This window comes from Porites lutea, chromosome 4, assembly GCF_958299795.1.
Source record: "Porites lutea chromosome 4, jaPorLute2.1, whole genome shotgun sequence".
NCBI lineage: Eukaryota > Metazoa > Cnidaria > Anthozoa > Scleractinia > Poritidae > Porites > Porites lutea.
This window is the reverse complement of record NC_133204.1, coordinates 32,583,597-32,602,706: the sequence shown is the minus strand read 5'-3', so window position 1 is coordinate 32,602,706 and position 19,110 is coordinate 32,583,597. Positions and strand designations below refer to the sequence as shown.

At 38.9% G+C, this 19,110-nt stretch overlaps 1 protein-coding gene across 3 annotated transcripts; it reads left to right on the top strand.

Annotated features, from left to right (window-relative positions):
• The first annotated feature begins 772 nt into the window (after positions 1-772).
• On the top strand, positions 773-19,014 carry LOC140933322 (uncharacterized). Of its 3 annotated transcripts, none has more exons than XM_073382851.1 (5): positions 773-872; positions 9,172-9,226; positions 14,374-15,583; positions 16,474-16,835; positions 18,218-19,014. In XM_073382851.1, exons 3-5 carry the CDS (start codon positions 14,469-14,471, stop codon positions 18,730-18,732), a joined length of 1,992 nt encoding a protein of 663 aa, XP_073238952.1. In that variant the 5' UTR covers positions 773-872; positions 9,172-9,226; positions 14,374-14,468; the 3' UTR covers positions 18,733-19,014. The 3 variants fall into 3 exon arrangements, with proteins under 3 accessions (XP_073238952.1, XP_073238953.1, XP_073238954.1); XM_073382852.1 differs by lacking the exon at positions 773-872 and adding an exon at positions 3,959-4,026; XM_073382853.1 differs by lacking the exons at positions 773-872; positions 9,172-9,226 and adding an exon at positions 11,259-11,377.
• Positions 19,015-19,110: the final 96 nt, after the last annotated feature.

The window sequence follows — 19,110 nt, the reverse complement described above, 5'->3', positions numbered from 1 at the left end:
GAACCTTCCGCGTAGAAAATAAGGATCTACCAGACCCTTGCAAAGTGCACCGTAAGCTATGAAATATAAATCACGCATCATTGCATCATTCTTCTAGGGAGCAATCTTTTCATTGAAAATAAGAGTATACATGTATGGGCACGCGCGATCCACTCAGACGTATACCTCGGCTTCACCAAGCCGTCGGTCTCGCTTCGCGAAGAATAAATTTTTGCTGGTATGTATTCTTCAGATATGTAAAAGCTTTACTCCACTGCCATTGTAATGCGTTTTTCTTTAAACGAATTCAAATCCCTTCTCTAACTTCATTCAGGTTTATAGAGTAGTGGAATTTTATCTGATTTAAAGCTGGGTTACGGTTGCACATGAACAGTAGATGATTAAATTCATCCTCGTCTCATTTTCTAAGGAGAGCCCTGCGCACGAGCTTGGATGAATTTTATTCTATGCCTCTTTATGCGTTTCAAAAGATCTTATTTGAACTAAAAGTTACAATCTGAGACAAGATACAAGAGCATACTTTACCATGACTTACTAGCGTTGCTTTTGTCGTTTTCCCCTTTCCTACCTCTTTTTGTTGACTTCCTTTTGATCGTACTTTTAACTTGTCACGTTTTTTAATGTCATCTGATATGACATTTAAATCCTTTCTTATTTCATTTTTAGCCGTAACGTCAACATTATTAGCATAGCCTAGCTAGCAGCATTCAGTTTCACTATTCATTTGCAAGTCGTCAATGCGGACCTGTGTTACTACGTCCTGTTGAGGATCTTGGTAAAGACGATTCTCTTCTACGGATTTCCAAAGGTCTTGACTTTTTTAAAATGGTATTTGAGAGAACAACGAGCTTTCAAGACCCTGGGAAGTGAAGGTAAAAAAAAATTACTTGCTTTAATCGTTTTTTATACCTGATAAAGTGACTCACGCAAACCGTACAATGGCGAGAGCACAGTATTTAGCGGTATCGGTCAAGGTTTATCGAAGGTGTAAGGCTCAAACTCTTGCTTGCGTCGATTTTTCGGTAAGTAGTGAAATCATAAGTGAATTGGTCTAAGTGAGATCTGTTGTAAACTCATGAACTTCAACATGGAAGCGTAATTGATCGTGTTTTTACGTGTAGGTGGCTCCTTGGCTTGTAAGTGTTTGTATTTCATCACGCAGGGGAAGTCGCTGTTTCTTTTTTTAGTTATTTTTCTCGATTATAATCTCCATCGATATGAACTTGAAGTTTAAATCCGTTGACACAGTTCAGACAGTTCACTTTCAGTTTTGCGGTGACTCGTTCTCCAAGATGGGACCTTGCGTCTGACCGAAGTAATATAGCGTCACTTTTTTTCGCTTCGTATAACTTTCGAACGCACAGCAACTCGTTTATAAAAGGTTATGAAATAATTTTTGCTGTGAACTACGCGCTAAAAACATGGTGGTGTGAGACTTCTTTGCCTCGCCTTGCTGAACATTTATACACGCTCCGGCAAGGCTTATTGCGTGTAATACAGCCAGTTACGCTTGTATATTTCAGCTGTCTAACTGCCGGGTGTACAAAAAACAAACAAACAAAGAAAAACAAAACAAAAATCCAACTAAATGTTGCCCTTACCTCCGATCCTGGAAATATCGTGTTGAGTTAGAATGCTTGCAGTCCCTTAGGATTGTCACGCAAGCGACGCGACGGAAGCATGTTGACGTACGAGTGAGCGAGGCAAACGCGCGAGGATAAGGCGAAGAAACAATTGGTCAGTTTGCAATGCACTTTGTGGAATGCGTGAAATCACGTCCTGGCCTCTCAGTAAGTCCAGACTTTCCACCTTTTAAGTTTTAGGAACTTTTAGCTCATTCTGTCCTGTATTTCACCTATTTATGATTTTTATTTTTTGGGGTTAACTGCGGCCACCTCGCGATTACGACACCCCAATAGTTTACAGACAGCAACTAAATCCACACACAACAGACATTTCACTGAATCCCTTTTGTTATAATTACGACACTCTAAACTAAGTCATGGTTCCTTGGTTTTCCCCAATTTAAATTAGGGATTTACCATAGAACAACGCGATCAACCTAACTGCAATGACTTTGTCATAAAAAGCAGAATTGAAAAAGACTAAGCAGGACTGAAAAAAATTGGGCACGCTCACTGTATTCAGTCGGGGATCGGGTCTGATTAAAGATTGAACCTCAATACCTCTCCTCTCAAGATTCTGCAAAAGTGTTTGCAGAATTAACAAAATATCAAAATGCTATTTTTGGCTTTTCATTGTGACGTCGTTATTTCAAACTGTTTGCATTTAGGTGTTCATCCTATGAAACCCAGCGAACAGAGCCTCCTTTGGCCGTCTTCCGCGCTGAGTACGTACGCCAAAATCGATCATCCGCTGGCAGGGTGACCCGATAACTATAAGGTGCATATTGAAAGAACTCTACGTCGAAGGCATGACTGACTTGCTTTCTCCTCCGGTCTTATTACTTACAGCCTGATGCAGCAATGTTTGTTCGTTCCGGAACTTGAATGAGTTATCGTTTCTGAATATTTATGGTCTGAGTAAACATTGTGGCGATTTACTAAGCTCCCTTTGACAGGCAAAATTTATTGATCGAACAAAATAATTAAAAACAATGCCGAAGCGTGACCGAAGATACTGTTGGCGGGGTCAGATCTGGGAGTGGCTCGGTTGAACTTCGAAACTGAAATAACGACACGTCGTCTGAAACGTGTTACTACTGAAAAAATGGAAAGGCGGGGGGTTGGGGGGAGGGGGGGGGGGTTCGAAGACCAGCCCAGGGAAAGTTAATTGTTAGTTGCAGGAAACCAAATTTATATTGTCTCTGAACCAGCTCAAAAGCATTTGATTCCGATTCGTAAATGGAATACAGTATACGGGTAAGGCTTGGTAATACTTCACACCGTCGAATATATGCCTACTGATGTAGCCTGATAGCAGGCCTTTTTTGGTGTGTTTTTCGCTTCTGTTCTAGCAAAGGAAGAGGTCAAAGTTTGATGGGGAAGGGGATAAGACAAAAAAAGGCAGGCAGTTGGGCACAGTGCTGCGGTCAACCTCGCCCCTTCACCCATCGTTTTCTCTTTTGACCTCTGTTTTGCTTTCACGCGGCTTTGTCTCTTACTTTACGAACCACATTCTTAAGAGAAAAACTCACTAAAACACCGCCTGTTTCGCAGGCTAGTGAGGCTGGAACTATGCATTCTGCCTCTCTTTTATTGGAACAAAAGAAAGCGTTTACATAAGAAAAGAGTTTAACTCCCACAGGACTGGTTTGGAACACCAACATGGCCGCCGTTTTATTGCTTCGGGACACCAATATGGCCGCCGTGACGTCATGTGAAAACACTCTATATTGAGCTATAGTATTAAAAACTGAATCATTGGATAATGCAATTCTAGAGCTCTGATTGGCTTAGCCATATGAGCCATTATACCATGCTCTCCAAATATGGTATAGCTGTACGCGTCTGCTCAAAATTAAAAACAAGCTGAAAATCGGTTGTATTTACAAACGCGCCTCGTTGGCTATTCATCTCATATCCAACGGGCACTCGTGGAATAATTGTTATAAAAGAGATATACTAGATGTCAGTCTTGCTTATAGACTCGTAAGTGACCTGTTATTGAGTGGAGACACTGAAAAAGAGGCAGATGTGAACTAAAAACGAATCCGTATACACTTACGAAAAGCCAATTATGTTGAGAACAACGTCTTGGTTTGCATGCAGGCTGCAAATGCAAAATAGCTCATAGAAATAAAATTAGATTTTTTGAGAGCCAAGTTTCTAGTGCTGATTTAAGGATTCTCCAGCTATTCTAAAAATCTTCCGTCCCACTTTTGTTGTTTACATATATGGATTTCCCGCCATTTTGTTGAACGCTGCGCCGAAGCTCGGCGTCAGTCCGACGTCATACATGTTTATCATCTCTAAAGTGTGCTGAAAATCCTTTTAATGCGATTGATACCCTCCACTTCTTCGCCAGAAAGACCTGACTAATTCTGCCCTAAAGATCATTCCTTGAGTAAGTTATCAATACTTTTAAAGTATGTGACGAAATGTAACCCGAATCTGAAACTAAAGAGCCGCAACAAGCCGAAAAGCTGATGGATCATCGAATGGTTTTAGAATATTTATGCAAACAAAAGCTTCAATGCCAACTCTTTTTTAACGAGGGTCTTTAATGCTAACTTAAGATCGTAGATAAAAACCCCTGGCTGATCATTAGGCTTATGCTTTAGCTACACCAGGAATTTTCTGTGCTTCAAGATTTACAGCTGGACTTTGTGTTGAAATTTTCAAAAACTTCATAGGGTAAACTAAAGAAAGTTTGGCTCATAGCCAGTTTTACTCCAGTTTCAAAGTGTAATACGGCCGTTAATAATTCCAAACTGCGTGGCTTATTTGATATCTTCATCGTTTGAGAGTTCTCAGACCGCAAATAGTTAAAAGTCAGAAAGAAGTCTTCAAGCCGTCTTCTAACACAAAAGGACGAGAAATCTCGCGGAACACTCAGTTGAGAACGGTTCGTTCGACTTGTTTTCTTTTAGAAATCCGTGCCAAAAATAGGCTTCCAAAATGTCACCTTAAACATGTCAAACCGAAGTATAAACAAAAGAAACTACGAGTGTCAAACCACTAACAAACTATAAGTGCGTTCAGAGATTCCACCATACGTTCCACCTATATTGAACGATCAACAAGTATGGTTCAAAAGCTAAAAGAGATGGCAAAAAGAAAATGTCTATCTAAATAGAAAAAAAGGTGCAGTCCACTTTTGTTAATATAAAACGCACATTAAGTTTACTCAAGATTTCAAGTTCTTAAACTGAATATTCAGCCAGAATTAATGACGTATTCCTTGGCAGGCATCTGTCAGATCAGTAACTTTAATAGTTGATATCCTTGTAAGCATAGACTCCTCAGCCTGGTCTCTTATGAGACGATCTAACCTGTTCTCCGGTTTGTATTTTGATGATTATTTTCAGCTAGGCAGGTACAAAAGTCGGACCGGATCAACTCGGACCGCCAGTCCGGGTCGGATCAACTCGGATCGACTCGGACCAACTCGGATCGAATAAAAAAATAAAAATAAAATAAAATTTGACTCGGATCAACTCGGAGCAATCAAAAAAATTAAATTAAATCAGCAAAACTGAAAGTTTAACCTATTTGGAGGGTAAAAAAGGCCAGATCATCCTTTTTTTCTCCGTGGCTTTCAGGCGCCATTTGTTTTACTGGTGCCAGTTCCTCTCGGATCATGTTATAAACTCATGGTTGTGGTTCGACAGTAAAGAAATGATAGTTTCAGTCGCCTAGAACGTATATATTTGCTTATTTATTAGACTACTGAATTATTTATGAGAAAAGCATCAAAAGTCTGGTCTGTTGATCGCATTTAGATAGTTACCGAAGAGTGTTTGTTTGTTTGTTCCTGTTTGTTTTTTTTTCTGCAGGACTTCTGAAACTTAATTTTAATGATACACTAGTGAGCAGCACACATACATTTCCAGCGAACATTTTCAACTTGGAAGGAGGAGAAACCATGCTCGCAGTGGACAAAGGAAATGTCCATGCCCCGGGCAAGAATCGAACTCGCAACCCTCCGGTTCAGTGGTTGGAACGCGAATTTTTTCACGAGCGCGAAGCGCGAGTGGTAGATTTTTTATGTTTTCTGCCGCAAAAGAGAGAGATAGAGCGAGAGCTTCGCGCTAGGGCCAACTACTGGAACCGGAAATCTGAGAAGCGAAGGACTTTGAGAAAGACTAATTTTCATCGTGACTCTCTGTAGTCAGTTAACCAGCTTTCGCTATAGAATAGAATCTCTGCTTGTCCAATGAGAATCTCCTTCAGTTATTCGGGGCTCAAAATTAATTCCTCTTCTTTCACTAGCAAAGCTTTGCCGGTAACTTTTCCTTCTTTTGTTATTTCTAGATTTCCTCTGGATTTCTTGTCTTCGAGATGGAGGGCCTCGCGTAGTCGTAAATGGCAAGGTTTTTTGATACTCTTCCACGCAAAAAGTTGACAAAACGGCTTAAGTAGAACGCAGACAGACAAGCACTATAGGGGCACCCAACGAGAATATAGTTCAAAACCACTTAAACATAGCATTGTTAAACGTGTTTTAGTATTTAAACGGTGGATATGGGCATATTTTTATCCGTTATAAATTTTTCATCTGTTCGGATTTCCTAGCTGAAAGTCTAGTGATCCGAAAATTATAGGGATCAAAACTTACCTGTTCGAAAATTTCAGCCAGAAAAAAGGCTCCCGAAAATTCTAGGTGACCTTTTTAGGGTAAAAATCCGTTGAAAATGGGCAATTTTACCATTTTTTAGATGTTCGAAAATCTTAGGAGAGGCAGGCAAGCAAGAAATTTTACAACAAATGTTCCGAAAATTCTAGATCTCAAATCGTCTTCCGAACAGATATTTTCCCGAAAATTGTCGTTGAGTGCCCCTGGCACTAGTTTAAAATATTCATTCGTTTGCCCTTTAAACCCAAACGTCAAAATTTATGTTCTCATTTGTTGACCGTATACGTTTTCAGTAGAGGCAGTGGGGAGAATTTGTTGACGTATTAGTTAGACTTACATGTATCTTCTGCGATCATGTCCGTAATTCTCATGACCACTCTGTTTTGTAAAACTTTGATATTACAATGAGAAACTTCATGCTGATCACCCTAAGGGCCTATTAAAATGGTTAAATATAAAAGACAGCAGCGGCTGACACGAGACTAATTATTTCACCAAAAATTCAGGCCCACAAACTGGTTTTTGACCGGGGAGCTCAGGTTTCTTTGTTTTCTCCGGGGCGGACCAAATAAGTGCGTTTGGATCATTTCATTTCCTTGTTAGTATATGTTTCTCTTATGTAAAGGTAGACTTTCTCAAAGTCCTTAGCTTCTCATTTCCGTTTCTGGTAGTTAGCTCTCTCTCTCGCTTTTGCCGCAGAAAACATAAAAAAAGTCTACTGCTCGCGCTTCGAGCTCGTGAAAAAATCTGGGCTCGATTTGTAGGCAAGTCTAATGTAAAGGCAGTCAATGGTAATTACAGACATATGAAAGCTTTGCATTTTTATTGAACAGTGATTTCTTGTCAAAGTATGGAGTAGACGAGAACGCTATAGCGTTACAGAGTTACAGTAAACAACTCTGTCAAGAATTAGAGGAGTATCATAGTGAATGTCATACGTCGAACGTCATACATTTATGTAAGGCTCCATTTACATGAAGAACACTTGTCTCGAATAAAAGAATCAATCGCTTACTCGACCTACCCTGAGCCCGTCATCTTTTCATTCATTTCCTTACAAAACGTGACTAACCGCGATAAGAAACAAATAGTTAACTCGACTAAAAAGGTACCTTGCCTGGCTTGATCACCCTTTCGCGATGGTAGGCCAGGGTCACCCTCCAAGCCGGGCTATCTTCTACTCCATTTATTGTACACTTTGGCCCAACTATACACGAGCGCCAGATTCGTACCCAAGCTTCTCTGTATGCGCAGTGATTGATGGGAAGGATTTAGTGATATTCTAATGCGAGAGTAAATAAGTGGCGACTAGGCGCGAGCGCTGTTGTCAGCCGCCCGGTTAGTTCAGGAAGAGTGTTGGTCTGCTGCGCGGGAGGCCGCTGGTTCAAACCCCAGCCGCACCAACTTTTAGGCTCTTCTACAAGGAAAAAGAGCTGCATTTTTGTAAAGACTTTTGCAAGTGGTTAGACTTTCTAATGTTTTCGGATAAGGACGATAAACCGTAGGTCCCGACTCAAACACTTTGCAGATATAAATTCTGTAGGTCGACGTTAAAGAACCATGTACTGTTCGTAAAGGGTAGGGGATGTAGTTCCCTCTGTGGTGGTCTATCTCTCATGGGTGAGGGACTGTCTGCATTAATTGGCGTCACTAGGGCCACCGACCCTGTCAAGAATTGGCGAACGTAATTAATTAACTTAACTAGAAAAATTCGTTATCGGTAAATTAGCTGTTGACTCGGGAAAAAGGATCAACTCTTTTCACATAAAAACGTTCTCTAAAGTTGGCTCGGCTAGGAGAGTGACCTTCTTTACCGGGAAGACGTTTCTTAGTATAAACGAGCCCTAAGTCGAAAGGACTCATAACAGTTTCAAACCCATACTAAGCTCGACCATATTGCTGTTGTATTTCTGCCTCGTTTCTGTTGTTTACTTGGTGAGCAAATGACAAGTGACAGCGAAATCGAAAAACAAGAATTTATCCCTGGACACGCTAAAAAATGATTGATTTGTAGTTTCTAGGTAACTGATAAGTGGTTGGGCAAAAATGTTTCGATTTTAAAGAGCTGAAAACAATCAGTTGGTTTTTTTATACTGTACACGTTTTCTACTAGCAAAGTGAAATCAATTGCAAATATCGTCTCTCTTAAATCCCTTTTTGAGTATTACTAGGCTGGTAAGTAAAAACCTTGTTTTACGTTCGGTTTCGAGAATTCGGACGTGAAAGGTACAGGAACTTGAGAACTAATTCGCAGTGGTGGGAAATATTTTCAACCATATTATCTCTTTGTGTTATTAATTTTCACACTCAGTGGAAACCCTCTACGCGAGGGTTTTTTAGCAAGGAATTGTATTTGCTTGGTTTGATTTTAGTTTTATTGCAGTAATCTCTTTTAGTGCACTAGTGTGAAAGATCGGTTCAAATCTGTAGGAAACATCATGATGACAGTAAAGTCAAGACGGTTAATTACTTAATTATTAATTGATCTTTTTCCCTGAACTGAATCTATAATGAATCTTTTGTTCTTCAAAACAGAACGTATGAAAATTTATTTTGCTTTTTTTGTCTTTGAATTGAAATGGCAAGTGTAAGGTTATGTTTACCTCTGACCTTATTTCAACAGACTCGTAAGACTGCGGAGTAGATTTGAGAGCGTATCGGGAGCGTAAGATTTGTGTTCATCTTACAAAACTGGACAAAAATCGCGGCCCAACAAATTCTACTGTTTCACCTAATATAATGAGCAGTATTTTCAATTTTTCAGCTGTCGCAGTAACGTTAGTTCACGTGTTATTTGTTTTGAATTAAACGCGTAAACCAGCTGTATTTGAGGTTTCTTTTTATTTGTGACGGACTTCTCATCAGTTTCTTCTGATTGAATTGCTAATATTTCTGTAATCATTTATTTTCCAGACTACATAACTGACACGTCAATATAAAGGGTTCAACAAGAAAATCACTTTCAAGGGTGAGTGGATTATGATTATTTTTTTTTGTTGTTGCCCAGAACGTTTGGGGACTTTTTGGCGAAGCCAAATGGCTAAAACCCTGGCTTTGAATATGCCCTCAGTTATACTCAACAAAATATTTGACACTGACTTCTTTTGATCTGTTATTTATCATCATTTATACCGAAATAATGCAAAATATCTTGATTTATGTCCTGATGGTTATACAAGTGGAACCTCAGTCGATATAGTGACGGGCCAAGGGCCGTTGGCAAAATGTGTTCGTTATAACGAGGGTTCGTTAGAAGAGTTCTTTTCCATATATTTTACTATTACTAAGGGACCATAAACCCCCCACCCTGAGATAATCCCCAGTATTGCACTCATACACAACACTGACTATATACCATAACGGACAAGCCCAGAAGTGAGTTTTTACTTATAGGATATCTGCTGATGATGACAATATTGTTGGTTGTAGGAGCCTACGCATGACCACTCATGGGCTCCCGGGTTAGTATATTGCACCGTCATGTATGGTCTTTACGGCACCCCTATCGCTACAGTGCGTGTGTTTGAAGTCAATGTCCTTACGTTATCATTGCTAAAGCACCTGAAATAAACTTCGTCCCATTTAAAAGCCCTTCCAAATATATGCGGTTGCCCCTTAAAGAAGGACTTTGAAAAGTGCAAGAACTGAGGCTTATTTAGTTTGCGGGACTTAACGATAGTGCCTAATCATTCGATGCAAGTGCAAATTTCTCCTCCTTTTCATTGGCTGGGAGCCCACCACGTGACCTCCAAATTACTGCCTACAAATAATGGTCTACTCATGCGCAAAGTCATCCAACTGTTTTTAGCTGCAAATAATATTCTGCTGTTGTGTTAATGACACCACGCTTTTTTCCAGCTTGTGATCGGTCTTGCATGAAAATGACCGATCTTCCAATCCCTGAGTTTATTCATTAAGAACAAACTCGGTGAGTTTTCGAGGTGGGCAGTGGGCAGTGTTGATGTACAAAGACAAACACTGAAATTTATCTTAAATTCTGCAACAGAAAACAAAAGTGTTTTATATAAATCAGCAGTGGTTTCGTTTCAGACCGGACGAAGGACGCTTCGCTTTTCGCTTTTCTAAAGCCTGCCACTTGGAATGCCGAGAACCATTTGATTTGCCAACCGGAATTTCGATGTAAATGTTAAATACTTGACTGGTCACTAATGAAATCGTGAAATATCACAGAGAAAACTACGCTTGCTAGACTCAATTTATTTACCACTAAACACGGATAAACTGAAGAATTTTTCTCGTTATTGCGATTGTTCATAGTAAGTTAACAGTAAGGTGGAAAAAAATAACCTATTACCAAAGGAAGGAACATTGTATACTTTTTTAGAAAACAGTGGCTGAAATTTTGACTTTTTAAGTTTACACATGATTTTTATAGGAGTTTCAACTTTAAATACCGTCTACAAGTTTTTGATATTGAAAATATCTCCTCGTAAGCATAAATCAAGGAAGGAGTTTTTGTTTTTGTTTAATAAATATAGTTACTATTAATAGGCCTAGCGAAGATTTTCGTAATTTTTTCAGCGAACGAGAGGCTCTTTTATTTTTTTTTCATATAAATATTTAACATTGAGATTTGATAGCAAATCATCCAAACATATTTTAATATCATATACTTTCTGGCGAAAACAATTATTCAGACCTTTTTAAATATGAAAGTAATACTCTCGGTAGAATATTTTGACGCTTAAGTACCAGAAAGAAAGGATGGTTAGATTTTGGAAAAAAATTGAACTCTGCAGACAGCAGCTCTTAAGTAACGAACTTTTTCAACACACTTGTAACTACTTCCAGGATTTTTGAACATGCTGGGACCAATTTCCAAATATAACCGGCTACAGGAGAAACTTGACGTGCGTACTGCAAGCCAATAAGCGTGCTGCAAGCGATAAAAAAAATATTCATAGCACCAGACAGGTGCATGAGGCTAAACTTCCTCGCATGCTAATTTTTATACACGTGCATTTTTGTTGGTGTTCTCCGCTGGATCCAGCTCGAACGAACGAAATAGTACTCTCAGAGATCTGGGAGCCATGAACTGGAGACAAGTAGAAGCGATTCTCTTGCTCGGAATTCTATCAGCTGTTGCAATGAATGTAAGGTATTGTAAACTGATATTTTTCTGCGAGGTCAGGGCGAGTTTCTCGAGCTTGTATTACATTTTGATCAGGTGGTTGCGATTTGGATCGTTCGGTATCTGCGCAATGAAACAGTCTGGATGTTTTTTTTAAGCAAGTGGAATACATTCGAAGGCAAAAATGTTTTGATGGTCAAGGATCGCGATTCCCCCGTGTAAATGACAGTGGTAGAAATGATCTCTGAGTTTAGCATATGTTATACAAATCGACTGAGAAATATAACATGAAAACGGGTTGGGAATTGTTTGGCCCTTGCAGTTGCATGATGGACCTCCACGGTTGTAAAATTCGTCAATTGTTCTGTTCACTCAAACGTATAAACGCAGAACGAAAAAAGTTGTATATATTTATTCCTTTCAAGGATACGCATACTCCCCTGGAGTCTATTGTAATTTTTTAACGGCAAAAGCCCAAGGTTGTCACGAGCGGCGAGGGTGGCTTTTGAATTCAGCCAAAACCATAACTTAGAATCCAATTGTCTTCTCACCGAAATTTAAATAGCTTACAAAAGAAATATACAATGTTAAAATAGAATGCAGGACAATGCACGTTGAACTAGTTGGTTTGTCGTCACCCTTGAAAAAAGATAGCTTGCAGAGAAAGGAAAAAATTCACACAGTTTACATAAATTATAAAGTGCCAACATGTATTAAAGAATAGCATTTCTCGCCTACTTAATTGCCATGTTTACAGCACAAGAGCTCCCGAGAAATTGGACCAAGTCTGTCATTCGCTTTCGATTGTTTAAATTTGAGCAAAACTTATCACAAACGTTTCCGGTTAGTATTAAATTTTAAATCTAAATCCCAATTTGGAGTGGTCGTTACCCTCGAGAAGATAATTTTGTGGCGGATGCTTATATATTTTGCATAAGATCTATTTGTTAAAGCAACATGAAAATATGCCGAAAAGATTGGCTGCGGTTTTCTACCCCAAGGAGACAACTTCGAGATAAAATATTTTCAGATCATAGACGTTGCTGTATTTAAAAATCAGAATAGTATAAGATAAACCAAGACAATGCGGTTAAATCCATCGAAGTAATAACGCATTTTTATTGCATTTTATAGTGGTAGTTCATTATTGTGTTCGCTTTTGCCCCCTTAGATAATTTAAAGATCCTCAAGAGAGGAGTTTTTTAAAAACTGGACATTTTCATGCTGTTATACACTATATATTTCCATCCAGACAAAGCCGTGTAAAATATTCTGAACATAGCGTGATCGACAAGGGACTACAAGACAAACAAGCAAATAATGTCTATCGTATTCTTTTTCAACACCAATTTTACATAATAACAATTAAGGTAAACATGGGATACCTTATTTCTATGTGTTTCTCTCAGCTTGTTTTAGTTCCAGAATTTTTTAATGACGAAAATTGGCAACAGAGCGCATCGCTGGATAACACTGAAGGGTCGTTTGTAAAGTTTGCGAGAACGTTTTTATAGCCTTCTTTATAAAGCTTTTAGATTTGTTTTCCAAAAAGTATCAAAATTGCACGAACCCAAAACGTTTGATCAAAGCTCCGTATTAGTTTTTGCATCAAACGGTCTTCTCCAGTTGATATATGATAACTTGACATTCAGTGTCAAATTGGACTCGTTTAAACAAGGTACGGTTTCCAGGTATTTGTTTTTAAGTATTTGTTTTTATTTCTCTCAGTTCCGTTATCGAGTAGTTGTACTTCTAGCTACGATTATCCTCGCCTTCAACTTATTTCTTTTTTTACGATCTCTAACTGTTCAGACCAGAAAGCTGATGGAAATTTCAAATACAAATTTTGGGGAGTGATTAAAATTGGTGAACAAAAGAGAAGGTAAAATGATTAAAAAAAAAACACATTCGCAGGACAAAACAGACAAAAATATCTTAGCTTTACAAGTATGTACGTAGATTTTACCAATTCACAGAAAAAAACAATTCAAAATACCATTGGCAACGATAAGATTGCTAGTTATATCACCTTGACAAGTGTTTGGCCTAGGGCCTCAAATCAAGATCCAAAAACATTATTTTTTAACCCAGAGAAAAAATGGTCGATATTTAGTAAAACTTGTGGAAGAAGCTTTGTTTCAATACCACCTTATAGCATTCTTTGCACATTACAAAATCAAAACTCAGAGTTTCAGGACAATGTTCACTATAACTAGGTTTCGTTATATCGAGGTTCTTTTCCATAAATTTTACTATTACTGGTGAAAAGGAAATTGTTCGTTAGAGGCTCGTTATACCAAAGTTCCACTGCCGGGACGATTTTAAAAATTTTATACAGCTATTTCGAGAAAGTTTGTAGGAAAAAGTGCACGCGACAATCCCGAAAGTTATTGTGGGTAGTTTTGAGTTCACTTTTCTTCAAAGAAATTTGAAAGAATGGCATGAGAGGGCATGGATGTATGTTTGCGAGAGCTAAAGGTGTCAGGAACAGTGTATTGATCATATCCCATATTACCTTTCGGAATTGTCGCGTGCACTTTGTTTCCAACAACCTTTCTCGAAATAGCTTTATACATGTATTTCTCACACTGAGATAAAATATTGCACTAACGGAAAACAAAACAAAAAGAGTGAGTAAAGTTTGAAACCGGTCAAATTTTTAGCTTCGCGCAAACAACAACTCCCAGCATTGTTGAACCAACAATGTTGGGAGTTGTTGCGTCCGTTTGCACCTTGCTTAAGATTAAATCAAGTGAACCAACCGTGTACAGCAGATGCGTGCAGCCGACACTAAGCTTGGGAAAACGCGTCCGAAAATTGGTTTGGGTTTTGCTTCTGACTGGTTAAAAAAAACAAACAAACAAACAAAAAAAAAAACAAAGAAGGGGGATTCTTAAGTCAATCACGGAACAAAGAAATGCGAGACCTAAGAAGCCACGAAATTATTTTTGAAGCTAATTTGAAAACCACTCTGAATCTAAAAGAAGATGTGTTTATGCTGCATTTTTTTAATGTCCCTACAGATTATCAAGATGACTGAAACAAGGAGTTGAATGTTACCCTTTAGTAAAGCATGAGTTGAGCTCGATGAACACTGCAGCTGGGGTCTCTTCACAAAATGAGTCGCTTGAAGATACGATGGGTTCTAACACGCGTAGCTCTAATTATGACCGTTTTATTACTTTTTCAATTTGTCAGCCAGCTTGGGTTGATGAAGATGCGCGGTCCGGACTGCGTGGAGAATCAAAAAGTCTTCAACGAATTTGCCAGGATCAGGGAAAATCCAGAGAGAATCATTAAGAACGTTGCACAAGTGAAAACTAACACAGACTTCACAAAAATAGCTAAAAATATGAAACAATCTGATTCCAAGAGCGCCAAAGACTTGCAGAACATAGTTGGCAATTTAAAACGCTTAGCCTTGGAGCTTTCCGAGACAAGACGGACCTTGATTAGGTCTGCCTTACAATATCATCGTGTTGGACAACATATTGAATCTTTAAATGATATCATCGAATCTTTGGGTGGAAAAACTTTTCCTCAACAGGATGCAAACGTCCCTGTAGGAAAATCGTCACTAGAAAATTCCGCTTCTTCTTCTAAAAAAGAGGTTTGTCCTGAGAAGTTTATGGGTAAAAGTTTAGCTTATGGATATCCTTATTTCAGAAAAGGATTCCAGCGAGTCAACTGTGCAGAGTTTGTCCCAATTCACTTACTCGTCACGGTACTTTTGGTCTTACCCGAAGAATTGTCCGAGAAAAAACAATTTCAGTTTTTTCAAGGCGTCGCACAATATGATCCAAGAATAAGTATTTTTATTGCATCTACGAAAAAGTTCCACGTCGAAAATTTGGCGAAACTGAATTTGAACATTAAGAATGTGGTCTTCGCAGAACTCACGCACGGGGAGACGTGGACCAAGCTACTACAGGAAGTGACCACGCCCTACGTGCTTCTTGCTTCTGATGTAACTCACTTTGATGATGACGTAGATCTTGAGCGCCTCGTGCGCGTGCTCAGTGACAACAAAAATGCAGTTGTTGCCGGGGGGAGCCTTCGAAATCAGGAGGGGGAATGGGACATTGGCTGTGTTCAAGTTACATTTAGGAATTGGACTGCCTACTTTAGGGGTGGTTATTACCACTCTTTTTCCGAGTGTGTTGTGTGCGATGTGCTGTCTGGTCCTTTTATGGCCAAAACCGAGGAGCTACGGAAAATTGGACTAGACAAAAAGTAAGTATACCACTAAATATATTCAAATCTCGAAGCATTTGAGCGTTGTTATATGGCTGAGAGGGTGGGGTAGGAGGGGTTATATTAAAACCTTTGGTTCATACAATTTCGTAAGGAGTTTTGGGTGAACCTTTACCTGGGGAGTTGAAGAGGGGGGTATGAATAGATGAGCTTGTAATCGGGGGTTGTACTGTATGTCTAAAGTCCCGTATCAGAGTGAATATTTTTCCCTCGTATGGCGAGGGGGTTATGAATCTGAAATTTAGCCTTATAACCGAACACATTTAACAGCATTTAGCAACTCTATCTTTTCTCGACTAAGCACCAACAATTCCTACTATATCCCAGGATAAATGTTTTCTAAGGACTCTAATATATCATGCTCTATTGTATGCTAAAACGTGATTTGCCCCTAAACGTTTCGCTTCATTAATTTTCCTGTAAGCGATCCATGCAATCTGCACTATATATGGAGTGCCTGATATGGCATTATGTATAAAAGTATACCTCCTCAAGATTACCTTTTGTGTTGGGGGAATATTTTGAAATTAGGAACTTCAGGATTCAGTTTTATGACCGATTGCAGTTATTGCCACGCGATGCCCCCTTCGAGGTAGAAATTGCAGATTTTGGTCTCAAAGCCAATCTTTTTACCCATGAAGGTATGGTTAGGATAAAGCGCAAAGAAAATTAAAGTAACAACAGCAATAATAAGAAACAAATACCGTCACATGGTCTCCTTTAGGAGTCAAATAATGCTTAAGTCACTCTCAGATTGTCTTTTACATGTGTCCCCCTGGCTCCTCTGCTATTATCGAAATGTTTCATTGTATTTTTTTCTTGATTAGACCACTTATCTATTGGAGTCCTCGTTTTTGTTTCTTCCATAGCTTACATTTTGGCGTCTTCCAAGACATTTTCTGGCGTCTAAAAACTCATTACCCGGAGAAGATAGTCGTCAGCTGTCCTGACGTCATGTTCAATACGTATTTCCGGGAAATCCCGGATGAACGATATGTAGATTTGGCCAGAAAATGGGACGTGAAGAAATGGGTCGAGTCTAGTGGCAGAGTCCGCTGGTATGGCTGTAGGCGTGGCCACTCTCACACTAGCTCAGACTCGTGCAGCTTTAACTCCGGAATCGGGGTTCCCCCATGTGATTTGGAAAATCTTGCGGATGCCATCAAATTTGTTATGAAGGAGTGTGAAGATGCTGGTTTGTTCTGCGAGTTTCAAGAAGGAACCTTATTAGGTAATTTCAATTTCTTCTGCTAGGCAGCAGCCAGCTCCGGCGTTGGGTCATTAATGAAATGTAATTTTCCAATTGCACCTCAAGGCACCGGGATATCCTGATACATTGTAAACATTAAGTAAAAGAAATCAGCAATATCGAGTAGCAAAGGAAAGCCGTTATTAGTAAAAAATCGTCATACTTGCTAATCGTTTTTAACAAAGAAAACAAACAACAAGATTTCTTTCGCAACTGCAGGTTTTTGACATAAACAGTTTGAGGATCAGGGGGTTCCACAAAATTCCTCGGTCTATTATTATTGTTATCATCATTATTATTATTCCAGGCGTAGTTGGCGCAAACATATGTCTGTGGCCTCCCGTACCAAATTTCTTTGAAGAACAGTGCACTCAAACCACCCACAATACCTTTCGGGATTGTCGCCTTCACCTTTTGTGACAAAAAAAAAGCCGAAGAGCTTATGGGATAGTATCGGAGTGAAGTTACAAAAACTGAACCAGAATTCGAGTTATCGGGGTAAATTTCAGTGAAGTTTGGGAAATTCGGTGAGTTTAATCTGAGTTAGCGGGAAATTTCAAATTTACCGAGTAAAAATGACTGAAAAGTGAGGTGAAATCCAAGGGAAATTGGACTTAGACTAGTTCGGGGTAGCGGGGTTCTACTGTATTACTATATGCATGCATTATAGGATGATTTTACTTGACCCGTGAAACAGGTAGAAGAATATTACGCGCTATTATGCATTAATTCCATTGTCTTCTTTTGTTTACTTGTAGCCATTTTGCACTAGTTGTTATTCTATGTTTCACGGGCCAAGTAAAATCACCATATTACAAGTATTATACTACTACATGAGAAATTTCTGCAATATGATTGGCTTAGAGCAGTGGTATTTCAGCTTATTTTGAAATACCTACATGTGAAAATTACAAAACTATTGCGGGTAGTAGTATAAACAAACAATGGCATGATTTGTACGTGATATTTGGCATAAATACCACTCGTAATATTTCAAAATTGTCTCAAATTTCCCTCTGCCTAACGGCTCGTGAAATTACGTATAACAATTTTGAAATATCACTTTATGCCAAATATCACTAGAAATCATGCTATTACCTATACAAATTTGTTAATTAGGTAATAATAGGTATTTTTTACACAAACTAAAATTTATTAATTTACTATACTGTTCCATTGTCCATTATCTATAAAAATGGAATAGTTTTGGAAAAAGGATAATTTTTAGTCTGCTTATAAATATATTCATTATTAGCTTATTATTATTATTATTATTATTATTATTATTATTATTATTATTATTTAAGTACTACTAGTTATTTCATTTAGTTATTTTAACTCTTTCTGCAATTTCCGGATTTTAGGTGCTGTCAAATTCAACAAAGTGCTGCCATGGGAACGTGATGCCGACATCACCTTTCTCACAGGCAATTACACGGCGTTTAAACAGCTTCGATCGAAATTCATGGCAGCTGGTTACAGCCTAAGCGACGATGACGGCTCGTTGTGGTGCTGCGTAGACGGGCGTCAGGCTGGTGGTAAGTTTCGTGTAGGTACAACCCGCTGGACGTTGGAACTGTATGGTCAACACTTGATGGAATCAGAGGCTCTTGTAGCGAGCGGTCGCAAGCCTACTAAAGTGCAATTTGCCGGGCAGTGGGTGACGGTTATGCGCAATCCGGGGCTTTTTGCTCGTAACCGATATGGACCCAATATGTACCGACACGCAGAACACTGGATGGATACGGGGCATGACAGTGGATGGGCATTTTACCGTCCGAGCACCTTCAAAAAATGTCCCGAGCCAGGTCACTCTGCGTGTCTTGACCAGTTCCCTGCAGATGGCAACCTTCAGTTTAGTGACTACCCTCTTATTTGAGTTTCTAACTAATGTTTCTCGTTTAATACACGGTCACTGGTTGGTAACTTATACCAGTGGCAAAGGACTTGCTTAACATTTCAAATCTGTTCACGAACTGTTTTTGTATTATTCCAGTTTAGCACACGTAAATACGCGTGAAGAGGACAAAAAACAAACAAACGAACATGCAAGAATGAAAGAAAATCTATTGTTATAAGAAACGCAGAGTGTGGAATACTATTTTACAAGGCTAAATAGATAAAAGAATTAAAACCTAAACGTTTACGACCAATTAAGTCACCGTCAGGGTCATCTTTTGAGCAGCTTAAGTTTCAACGTCAAGAACACCGAACCTTTGTGAGGACCCGTCCTAAATTGTCTCTTTTTAGGTATTTT

What these genes read in the sequence shown, in the direction of transcription:
- LOC140933322 (XM_073382851.1), top strand. Translation starts at nt 14,469, where the DNA reads ATGAGTCGCTTGAAGATACGATGGGTTCTAACACGCGTAGCTCTAATT. An exon ending in AAAATTGGACTAGACAAAAA is followed by an intron (nt 15,584 to 16,473) that starts GTAAGTATACCA and finishes TTTCTTCCATAG; the next exon opens with CTTACATTTTGGCGTCTTCC. An exon ending in TCAAGAAGGAACCTTATTAG is followed by an intron (nt 16,836 to 18,217) that starts GTAATTTCAATT and finishes TCCGGATTTTAG; the next exon opens with GTGCTGTCAAATTCAACAAA.